Source organism: Hyla sarda, chromosome 11, assembly GCF_029499605.1.
Source record: "Hyla sarda isolate aHylSar1 chromosome 11, aHylSar1.hap1, whole genome shotgun sequence".
Taxonomy (NCBI): domain Eukaryota; kingdom Metazoa; phylum Chordata; class Amphibia; order Anura; family Hylidae; genus Hyla; species Hyla sarda.
The window spans coordinates 1,751,436-1,764,238 of NC_079199.1; the positions used below are offsets into that span (position 1 = coordinate 1,751,436).

Genomic DNA, 12,803 nt, shown 5'->3' on the forward strand with positions numbered 1-12,803 from the left:
TCCGGAACGCCAAGTGTCCATGCACGCCATCACACACGTCTAAGGTACAGTGTTACTGTAATCATTCCTCTGATTGTTTGATTGTTTTTAATTATAGGCAACCTTATTGTTTTTAGATCACTGTCAGCACTTTAGTATCCAGGTTTTCTGGATACTTTTACATGCACTTTGCTCATAATAAGAAAGATATATGAGCCCTATATTGTACATTGATCACTCTACTGTACACGGTTTATGCTTTAATTGCACCTTATTGTATTTTGACTTTATAATTGATTGATAATTGTTTCACTTGATGAGTATTTGTATAAAAGAAATCACAAATCTGTTTAGTTCAGCTTGAAAAAGATCCTGGAGAGGATCAAAACGTCGCTGCTGTTTTGCACATTGCTTTGATGGAATAAATTTTAACTTTTTTTCACACTATTGGAGTGCTGCCCTGATCTCTCTTTTTCTACATTTGGAGTGATCGTTGGACTTGATCCTTTTACAGGTTGCCTGCACCTTTTCCTATATATCGTTTGGACTCTTTGAGTGCTGTTGCTCCTTTGTTTTTTGTACTTTCTTGGTCCTGCAACGTGCACCTTGCTATAATATGGATGAACCTAATCCTTCAGCTCATCATGCTACGGATGCATCATCAAATGTGTTTATATACTCGGACACCGAGGTGAGCCACATCCTTGGAATACTGGATGGCGATGCCTCCTTCTTGCACATCCCCTCAAAAGTGGACCTCCAGAGGAACTATGAACAAGAATCTAAAAGGTTAGTTACCATGCAGTTACATCTTACAACACTGGGAGAATATTATAAGTCACACCGTATCCCCAGGGGCATGCGTAACAACCTTAAACCTACTATGTACACTCAGGACATTGACTTTAAATCTAAATATGAACGCATTACCAATAGATATGCTTTGGATTTAATACTCTTGAATATCGAATTTCTACAGAAAGATGTTTCCCAGTCAAGATTGAGAACTACTGCCCTTGAGGATTCTCTTAAATCAGCATTAAACCAAAATGACTATGAGGTATTCTTGGAAAAACAATCCACCTTTTTAGCTAAGTTCAGGAGTGAACTTGAAGAACAAAAACGACATAAATGGTATCGCGATAGTCAGGACTATAGCTCTGGTCGTATTTATAATTGGAATAATAACTACAATACTCAACGCCAAAATAAAAGACCTAAAGATGTTAAAAATAATTTTGAAACTGTGACGTCTACTAACTTCACTAATGTTGCTACAGATGATGCTGAGGTTTTTTTAGATCCAGCAGCCGGATCAAACCCACCCGGAGGGGAGGCCGCAAACACCACCGGCAACACAAGAACCCGCAGCCAGAGACAACCCAAGTCGCAGACACCGAAATACAACCAGAAGAAAAAAGTCAAGTGGTAAATATTTCATCCAAAACACTGTCAACTACACAACTTGCAGTATTATCCAAAGGTTTATCATTCTGTCCGAATACATCTACTGACTGGTTTCAACTTGAACTTGATCTTCACCAATTATTGAGGAAAATCAAATTACAAGTATGGTTTGATGAACGAACTGGCTCCACACCAAATACTTCTTCTTCTAGATCTCAGGCGGATTTTGAACTGAAAAGACTTAACATCAAAACAAAAAGTGACTTTACTCCTACATTGGAGTCTCCTGTAATAGAGACATTCAGGACTTTGGTAAAACATGATGTGGATTTACTGAAACAGGATGGTAATTTTACAGTGCACCACAATTTGTCCAGGGCAGAGAGAGAGGCCCTTGATATGCTGGCCCGTGACCGCGACCTCGTCATCAAGCCTGCGGACAAGGGTGGCGCGGTCGTGGTCATGGACCGGCAGACGTACTTACATGAGGCAGAGAGACAATTAGGCGATAGCTCGGTTTACAAACTGTTGGACAGGAATCCCAGGTGGGACATCCAACGCAGGATCAAATTGGTCCTTGACAAAGCTCTTGATAGTAACATCATTGATAAGTCACTGTATGATTTTCTGCTGATTGACCATCCTGTCACCCCGGTCCTTTATCTATTACCTAAAATTCATAAATCTCTGTCAAATCCGCCGGGCAGACCCATAGTGTCTGGTCGTAATTCCATCTTGAATAATATCTCAATTTTTTTAGACCAGGTGCTTCGTGAACATGCGGTGGGGGCCCGGTCTTATCTCCAGGACACGACCGATTTTTTGATGAAAATCCAGAACTTGACTATACCATCCAACTCCATACTGGCTTCCTTCGATATAGTGAGTCTCTATACATCCATTAGCCATGAGGTAGGACTTAATGCGGTACGTAAGGCTCTGCTAAATACGGATTGTACTGATGATAAACTACATTTTGTACTAGCTTTGTTGGATATCAATCTTAGCTGTAATTACTTCATATTTAATGATCAATATTACTTACAGACGAGAGGGACCGCAATGGGCGCAAATGTTGCGCCTACCTACGCAAACATGGTGGTAGTCAGTATGGAGGAGGAATTCATCTATATGTCGCCCCACTTCACCAAGGTAATGGAGTGGTGGCGATATATAGATGATATTTTTTTGATTTGGACGGGCACTACTGAGGAATTGGATGATTTCCATAGATTTTTGAACACCATTGACTATAACATACAATTTACTCTTGTATCTTCCACAGATAAACTACAATTTTTGGATACCTCAGTCACGTTACAAGACAATAAACTTCATACGGACCTTTACGTTAAAAAGACTGACTGCAACACCCTCCTACAGTACACGAGTTGCCATCCTAGGCATATGGTGAGATCTTTACCGTACAGTCAGTTTTTGAGAGTTAAGAGAATAGTTGACCGCCCTGAACATAGCGAAGCAGCGCTCACCAGGATGTCCCGCAACTTCAGACAGAGGGGTTATCCCCCTAGGTTGCTGGACATCCATGCTGAGCGGGTTAAAACCATGGATAGAGCACTAACTCTGAGCTCCATCAATCGGACAGTAGACAGGGGAGAGAGACTGACATTTGTGAGTACCTTTAATGACATCTCTACACAATTAACTAAAATATTGAAACGCAATTGGCAGATTATAGAAAAAGGTTTCCCCCAGATTCCATCTCTAAAACATCCTCCCATAATGTCCTATCGAAGAGTTTCTAATATTAAGGATAAATTGGTGAAAGCCGATATAGCTTCCTCCAAAACACCACAACAAAGATATTTTGGTACAATGGGCAAGGGATCTTTTCCTTGTAGGTCTTGCGTTAATTGTAATCTAATGGTAAAAGGCTCTGAGTTCCAACATCCTGATACACTCAAAAAATATAAGATTAATTACTATCTAAATTGTTGTTCGGATTATGTTATCTACGTTCTGTGGTGCCCTTGTCAACTTTTGTATATAGGTGAAACCAAATGTGACATGAAAACACGGTTAAATAATCACCGATATACCATACGCAAAAAACGCTTAGATTTGCCAGTGGCTAAACACTTTACAGAAAAGGGCCACACAGAACGGGATTTGAAATTTATGATTCTGGACCATGTCCCACTCCCAAAAAGAGGTGGGGACCGTTTAACTCTTCTCAAAAAGAAGGAACTTCGGTGGATCTTTGAACTTTCCACACTACGCCCTGTTGGGCTGAATGTGGAGTTCAAGATTACACCGGGCATGCTCTAAGGTGTGGGGGACTGTTGTTCACTTTGGTTTCCGAGTACAATAGATTTGTTTATCTAATTTATCCTTCTATTCCCTTTTTTTCAGATTCAGTTTGAGCTCAATACACTCAGAGGAATTGGTTTACTCTCTTGATCTCCGCCATTTGCAACAGTCAACTTTTGAGAACAGGATATCTTGCTTTGTAATTATTTCTTTAATAAATTATATTTTCATTATGTCTTTCCCTGACGTTTGTACACGATAGACATGTGTGACAGGTGCCATAGGAGGTTTTGATACGTGCCACCTTTTGCGGTCTTTGCTCTTCCAGACAGTTTTTTTCTTTTTTTCTTTTTTTAAATATATTCTTTATTTTTCATTTTTTTATTTTTTACTTCATTATTCTTTTGTTTCTTATATATTACTTTGTTTATTTTGGCATATTCCACCTTGGACTTACATGGTACAGGGAAGTTGATGATGACCAGGGTCCATACAGGTATGGGCTGCTGTTTGAACACAGACACCTGGCCCCGAGCGTCCGAGGGTTTTGGTGGGTTCCGGACGCACCCGAGGCGATTGGGTGTGTCGGGACTGACACCCACCCTTAATATGTACTTATTATATAAGTCATGTTAATAGGGGTGACCCACGGAATAGGGGTTTTGTGACCATAATCCGGTCTACTCTAATTCAATAATGCCCTGCTATGTACCCCCAATAAAGTTAGGTTCGAGAGAACCTGAACCTAATACCTACCTGCTATATTCAGTTGAATTCATCTTTTATATTGTCTTCATTTCTTATGCTCATTTGTTTTTCTCATTTGTTTTTCTTATTTTTTTCTACCTGGAATTGAGCATTGACGGCATAGGGTTTGGCATGGAATCTTGCCCCTTGGTTACCTGTTTTTTCATTGACTGCCGTGTTATTTTGTTTGGGATATGTTATTCACGTATTCTTCTATGTAAGGGAAGCTTTTCCAGTTCTCAAAATGGCACCGACGCACCTATTCCTTTGGTGCGCAGGCGCCGGTACATGACAATGTACGGACGATTAAGTCAGCAATGCGCACGCGCCGATCTGCTGTGGCGTTTGCAAGACGGAGATCTCAAACCAATGATTAAGTAGAACGTCATGTTAGGGGGCGGGCTGGCACAGACGGCGCTTCCGGAACGCCAAGTGTCCATGCACGCCATCACACACGTCTAAGGTACAGTGTTACTGTAATCATTCCTCTGATTGTTTGATTGTTTTTAATTATAGGCAACCTTATTGTTTTTAGATCACTGTCAGCACTTTAGTATCCAGGTTTTCTGGATACTTTTACATGCACTTTGCTCATAATAAGAAAGATATATGAGCCCTATATTGTACATTGATCACTCTACTGTACACGGTTTATGCTTTAATTGCACCTTATTGTATTTTGACTTTATAATTGATTGATAATTGTTTCACTTGATGAGTATCTGTATAAAAGAAATCACAAATCTGTTTAGTTCAGCTTGAAAAAGATCCTGGAGAGGATCGAAACGTCGCTGCTGTTTTGCACATTGCTTTGATGGAATAAATTTTAACTTTTTTTCACACTATTGGAGTGCTGCCCTGATCTCTCTTTTTCTATATATATATATATATATAATCTGCTGAGGAGAGACGGAGAAGAGCGGCGCCTCACTCTATATATATATATAATCTGCTGAGGAGAGACGGAGAAGAGCGGCACCTCACTCTATATATATATAATCTGCTGAGGAGAGACGGAGAAGAGCGGCGCCTCACTCTATATATATATATATAAACTGCTGAGGAGAGACGGAGAAGAGCTGCGCCTCACTCTATATATATATATAATCTGCTGAGGAGAGACGGAGAAGAGCGGCACCTCACTCTATATATATATATAATCTGCTGAGGAGAGACGGAGAAGAGTGGCGCCTCACTCTATATATATATATAATCTGCTGAGGAGAGACGGAGAAGAGCGGCGCCTCACTCTATATATATATATATAATCTGCTGAGGAGAGACGGAGAAGAGCTGCGCCTCACTCTATATATATATATAATCTGCTGAGGAGAGACGGAGAAGAGCGGCGCCTCACTCTATATATATATAAATAATCTGCTGAGGAGAGACGGAGAAGAGCGGCGCCTCACTCTATATATATATATATATAATCTGCTGAGGAGAGACGGAGAAGAGCTGCGCCTCACTCTATATATATATATATAATCTGCTGAGGAGAGACGGAGAAGAGCGGCGCCTCACTCTATATATATATTTAAACTGCTGAGGAGAGACGGAGAAGAGCGGCGCCTCACTCTATATATATATAATCTGCTGAGGAGAGACGGAGAAGAGCGGCGCCTCACTCCATATATATATATAATCTGCTGAGGAGAGACGGAGAAGAGCGGCGCCTCACTCCATATATATATATAATCTGCTGAGGAGAGACGGAGAAGAGCGGCGCCTCACTCCATATATATATATAATCTGCTGAGGAGAGACGGAGAAGAGCGGCGCCTCACTCATATACAAGTATGATCTGTATCTCCTGCCCCGTAGATATCGAGGACAATTCTAGAAATAACTGGGGATGATGAGAACATTGGTGGCAGGAGAGGAGATCACACGTACGGAGCCCACGACCTCGCAGCGCAGCCGCCCCCAGAACAAGGGTCCTCGAGAACGACCACTTCAAGGAGAGGAAAATGTCTCCATCTGAGATGTATAAGGAGAAGACGAGAGGAGATAATAGATGTGAGACGTCTCCAGGCAGAAGCCAACGAGTAATGTCCGACGGTGACACCGTGTCCTGGGCAGGTGGAGGATGGCACGTGATATCAGGGGACACAGGGGCATCAGGGGACACAGGGACATCAGGGGACACAGGGGCATCAGGGGACACAGGGACATCAGGGGACACAGGGGCATCAGGGGACACAGGGGACACAGGGACATCAGGAGATAGAGGGGCATCAGGGGACACAGGGGCATCAGGGGATACAGGGGCATCAGGGGACACAGGGGCATCAGGGGACACAGGGGCATCAGGGGACACAGGGGACACAGAGGCATCAGGAGATAGAGGGGCATCAGGGGACACAGGGGCATCAGGGGATACAGGGGCATCAGGGGACACAGGGGCATCAGGTGATACAGGGACATCAGGGGATACAGGGACACAGGGGCATCAGGGGACACAGGGGCATCAGGGGATAGAGGGGCATCAGGGGATACAGGGACACAGGGGCATCAGGGAACACAGGGGCATCAGGGGATAGAGGGGCATCAGGGGATACAGGGGCATCAGGGGATACAGCGACATCAGGGGATACAGGGACATCAGGGGACACAGGGGCATCAGGGGACACAGGGGCATCAGGGGACAGAGGGGCATCAGGGGATACAGGGGCATCAGGGGACACAGGGGCATCAGGGGATAGAGGGGCATCAGGGGATACAGGGACATCAGGGGACACAGGGACATCAAGAGATAGAGGGGCATCAGGGGATACAGGGGCAGCAGGGGACACGGGCATCAAGATAGAGGAGCATCAGGGGATACATGGGCTTCAAGAGATAGAGGGGCATCAGGGGATACAGGGGCATCAGGGGATACAAGGGCATCAGGGGATACAGGGGCATCAGGGGCATCAGGGGATATAGGGGCATCAAGAGAGAGGGGCATCAGGGGATACAGGGGCATCAAGAGATAGAGGGGCATCAGGGGATACAGGGACATCAGGGGATACATGGGCATCAGGGGCATCAGGGAACACAGGGGCATCAGGGGATACAGGGGCATCAGGGGATACAGGGACATCAGGGGATACAGGGACATTAGGGGATACAGGGACATCAGGGGATACAGGGGCATCAGGGGATAAAGGGGCATCAGGGGATACAGGGGCATCAGGGGACACAGGGGCATCAGGGGACACAGGGGCATCAGGGGATACAGGGGCATCAGGGGATACTGGGGCATCAGGGGACACAGGGGCATCAGGGGACACAGGGGCATCAGGGGACACAGTGGCATCAGGGGACACAGGGGCATCAGGGTATGCAGGGGCATTAAAGAACACAAGGGGACACAGGGGCATCAAGGGATACACACAATAATCATACACCACCTGCACTGTAATCATACACCACATGCACTGTAATCATACACCACCAGCACTGTAATAATACACCACCAGCACTGTAATCATACACCTGCACTGTAATCATACAACACCTGCACTGTAATCATCCACCACCTGCACTGTAATCATACAATACCTGCACTGTAATCATACACCACCTGCACTGTAATCATCCACCACCTGCACTGTAATCATCCACCACCTGCACTGTAATCATCCACCACCTGCACTGCAATCATACAATACCTGCACTGCAATCATCCACCACCTGCACTGTAATCATACACCACCTGCACTGTAATCATACACCACCTGCACTGTAATCATCCACCCCTCTATATCAGTCCGTGTTCTGTCCATGAGGTGGGTGGCGTCTCTTTGTGTTATTGTTTTGTTGCCCCAATCCCACCGCAGCCAATGATCTGGTCACGTTATAAGCCGCAAATCACCGCGACTGGGCCCGATGGTCACCGGAAATCCACGACACGCAGGACGCAGCGCCATATGGTGATTATTGACTATAAACGGTTCCGTCCGCTCCGCCTGCAGCGCCGCAGTGTAAAGACGACAGCGGGATCCTCGCTATGTTACGGGGAACGTTGTGCCGTCCCTCAAGGTCAGAAATAAATGGCGCAGGACTCGGCGGGATCTATAATAATCCATTACGGGATCTGCCGCTCGTTCACGACCCTCAGAGCTGCGCTCACTGAACAGCTCATTAATCTGGTGCAACCGCTGAGCATGCTGGGAAAGAAGGCCAATAAATGACGTGTCACATGACTGCGCCAGAGATCGATGGGTCACAAATGTCTGAAGAAAAGTGTCAAGTGCACAGTACAACTTCTGGTCTGTGCGCTGGGGGCGGGGCCAAAACTGACTATATAAACCTACACAGAACTCTGAGGTAATCCAGAACGTCACACAGTGCAGAACCTCACACCGTGCAGAACATCACACCGTGCAGAACATCACGTCACACAGTGCAGAACATTACACAGTGCAGAACATCACAGGGTGCAGAACATCACACCGTGCAGAACATCACGTCACACAGTGCAGAACATCACAGGGTGCAGAACATCACACAGTGCAGAACATCACACAGTGCAGAACCTCACACAGTGCAGAACCTCACACCGTGCAGAACATCACACCGTGCAGAACATCACGTCACACAGTGCAGAACATCACACAGTGCAGAACATCACACAGTGCAGAACCTCACACAGTGCAGAACCTCACACCGTGCAGAACATCACACCGTGCAGAACATCACGTCACACAGTGCAGAACATTACACAGTGCAGAACATCACAGGGTGCAGAACATCACACAGTGCAGAACATCACACAGTGCAGAACCTCACACCGTGCAGAACATCACACCGTGCAGAACATCACGTCACACAGTGCAGAACATTACACAGTGCAGAACATCACAGGGTGCAGAACATCACACGGTGCAGAACATCACACAGTGCAGAACATCACACAGTGCAGAACATCACACAGTGCAGAACATCACTCAGTGCAGAACGTCACTCAGTGCAGAACGTCACACAGTGCAGAACGTCACACAGTGCAGAACATCACACAGTGCAGAACATCACATAACACAGGGCAGAACATTACACAGGGCAGAACATTACACAGTGCAGAACATCACCCAGTGCAGAACATCCCATCACACAGTGCAGAACGTCACACAGTGCAGAATGTCACACAGTGCAGAACATCACACAGTACAGAACATCACACAGTGCAGAACATCACACAGGGCAGAACGTCACACAGTGCAGAACATCACACAGTGCAGAACATCACATAACACAGGGCAGAACATTACACAGGGCAGAACATTACACAGTGCAGAACATCACCCAGTGCAGAACATCCCATCACACAGTGCAGAACGTCACACAGTGCAGAATGTCACACAGTGCAGAACATCACACAGTACAGAACATCACACAGTGCAGAACATCACACAGGGCAGAACATCACATCACACAGTGCAGAACGTCACACAGGGCAGAACATCACACAGGGCAGAACATCACATCACACAGTGCAGAACGTCACACAGGGCAGAACATCACACAGGGCAGAACATCACACCGTGCAGAACATCACACCGTGCAGAACATCACGTCACACAGTGCAGAACATCACACAGTGCAGAACATCACACAGTGCAGAACCTCACACCGTGCAGAACATCACACCGTGCAGAACATCACGTCACACAGTGCAGAACATTACACAGTGCAGAACATCACAGGGTGCAGAACATCACACGGTGCAGAACATCACACGGTGCAGAACATCACACAGTGCAGAACATCACACAGTGCAGAACATCACTCAGTGCAGAATGTCACTCAGTGCAGAACGTCACTCAGTGCAGAACGTCACACAGTGCAGAACGTCACACAGTGCAGAACATCACACAGTGCAGAACATCACACAGTACAGAACATCACACAGTGAAGAACATCCCATCACACAGTGCAGAACATCACACAGTGCAGAACGTCACACAGTGCAGAACATCACACAGGGCAGAACATCACACAGGGCAGAACATCACACAGGGCAGAACGTCACACAGTGCAGAACATCACACAGTGCAGAACGTCACACAGTGCAGAACATCACACAGTACAGAACGTCACATCACACAGTGCAGAACATCACACAGTGCAGAACATCAGGTCACACAGTGCAGAACATTACACAGTGCAGAACATCAGGTCACACAGTGCAGAACATTACACAGTGCAGAACATCAGGTCACACAGTGCAGAACATCACACAGTGCAGAACATCACACAGTGCAGAACATCACACAGTGCAGAACATCACACAGTGCAGAACATCACACCGTGCAGAACATCACACCGTGCAGAACGTCACTCAGTGCAGAACGTCACACAGTGCAGAACGTCACACAGTGCAGAACATCACACAGTGCAGAACATCACATAACACAGGGCAGAACATTACACAGGGCAGAACATTACACAGTGCAGAACATCACCCAGTGCAGAACATCCCATCACACAGTGCAGAACGTCACACAGTGCAGAACGTCACACAGTGCAGAACATCACACAGTACAGAACATCACACAGTGCAGAACATCACACAGGGCAGAACATCACATCACACAGTGCAGAACGTCACACAGGGCAGAACATCACACAGGGCAGAACATCACATCACACAGTGCAGAACGTCACACAGGGCAGAACATCACACAGGGCAGAACATCACACCGTGCAGAACATCACACAGGGCAGAACATCACACAGGGCAGAACATCACACAGGGCAGAACATCACACAGGGCAGAACGTCACACAGTGCAGAACATCACACAGTGCAGAACGTCACACAGTGCAGAACATCACACAGTACAGAACGTCACACAGTGCAGAACATCACACAGGGCAGAACATCACACAGGGCAGAACATCACACAGGGCAGAACATCACACAGGGCAGAACGTCACACAGTGCAGAACATCACACAGTGCAGAACGTCACACAGTGCAGAACATCACACAGTACAGAACATCACACAGTGCAGAACATCACACAGGGCAGAACATCACACAGGGCAGAACGTCACACAGTGCAGAACATTACACAGTGCAGAACGTCACACAGTGCAGAACATCACACAGTACAGAACGTCACATCACACAGTGCAGAACATCACACAGTGCAGAACATCAGGTCACACAGTGCAGAACATTACACAGTGCAGAACATCAGGTCACACAGTGCAGAACATTACACAGTGCAGAACATCAGGTCACACAGTGCAGAACATTACACAGTGCAGAACATTACACAGTGCAGAACATCACACAGTGCAGAACATCACACAGTGCAGAACATCACACAGGGCAGAACATCACACAGTGCAGAACATCACACAGTGCAGAACATCACACAGTGCAGAACATCACATCACACAGTGCAGAACATCACACAGTGCAGAACATTACACAGTGCAGAACATTACACAGTGCAGAACATTACACAGTGCAGAACATCACACAGTGCAGAACATCACACAGTGCAGAACATCACATCACACAGTGCAGAACATCACACAGTGCAGAACATCACACAGTGCAGAACATCACATCACACAGTGCAGAACATCACACAGTGCAGAACATTACACAGTGCAGAACATTACACAGTGCAGAACATTACACAGTGCAGAACATCACACAGTGCAGAACATCACACAGGGCAGAACATCACACAGTGCAGAACATCACACAGTGCAGAACATCACACAGTGCAGAACATCACATCACACAGTGCAGAACATCACACAGTGCAGAACATTACACAGTGCAGAACATTACACAGTGCAGAACATTACACAGTGCAGAACATCACACAGTGCAGAACATCACACAGTGCAGAACATCACATCACACAGTGCAGAACATCACACAGTGCAGAACATCACACAGTGCAGAACATCACATCACACAGTGCAGAACATCACACAGTGCAGAACATTACACAGTGCAGAACATTACACTGTGCAGAACATCAGACAATGACTAGGACATCCCTAAAACTCCTGGGAAATCCCCAAAAAGCCATCTTTAGGGTGGAAGAGAAGAGGGTAGACGGCGTCCATGTGTAAAACCTTTCGGTTAGATGGGGTAGGGGGTGGGAACCAACCACAGCCACTTACCAGACTGATTTGTGCGGAATCACACACAACAATGTTCAGTGTATGGAGGTATAAACCAAATCGTCCGCAGATTTCCTGGAAGTCGAATGGACCAAAGAATGACCGAAAAGAACAGGACGAGTGCAGGCGCCGGACCATAAATCCCAGCAGCAGGTACAATAACCCGGTGTAAACAACAACATAGAGGTGGTCTCAAATGGCTGGAGGGGCTCAACCCCAAATGCAGTTGTGCATTTATACTGGGGGAGCAGATCCTGTCCTT

The 12,803-nt window shown here is 46.2% G+C and overlaps 1 protein-coding gene across 2 annotated transcripts; it reads left to right on the forward strand.

Moving 5' to 3' along the window:
* The first annotated feature begins 476 nt into the window (after positions 1-476).
* Positions 477-3,843, forward strand: LOC130295627 (uncharacterized). 2 transcript variants are annotated; one of them, XR_008848939.1, is made up of 4 exons: positions 477-768; positions 959-1,407; positions 2,672-2,796; positions 3,760-3,843. XR_008848939.1 is itself a non-coding variant. In XM_056546541.1 (3 exons), coding segments are annotated over exons 1-2 (813 nt in total). In that variant the 5' UTR covers positions 477-595; the 3' UTR covers positions 2,673-2,796; positions 3,760-3,843. The 2 variants fall into 2 exon arrangements, 1 of the variants encoding a protein (XP_056402516.1); XM_056546541.1 differs by having other exon boundaries at positions 477-1,407.
* Positions 3,844-12,803: the final 8,960 nt, after the last annotated feature.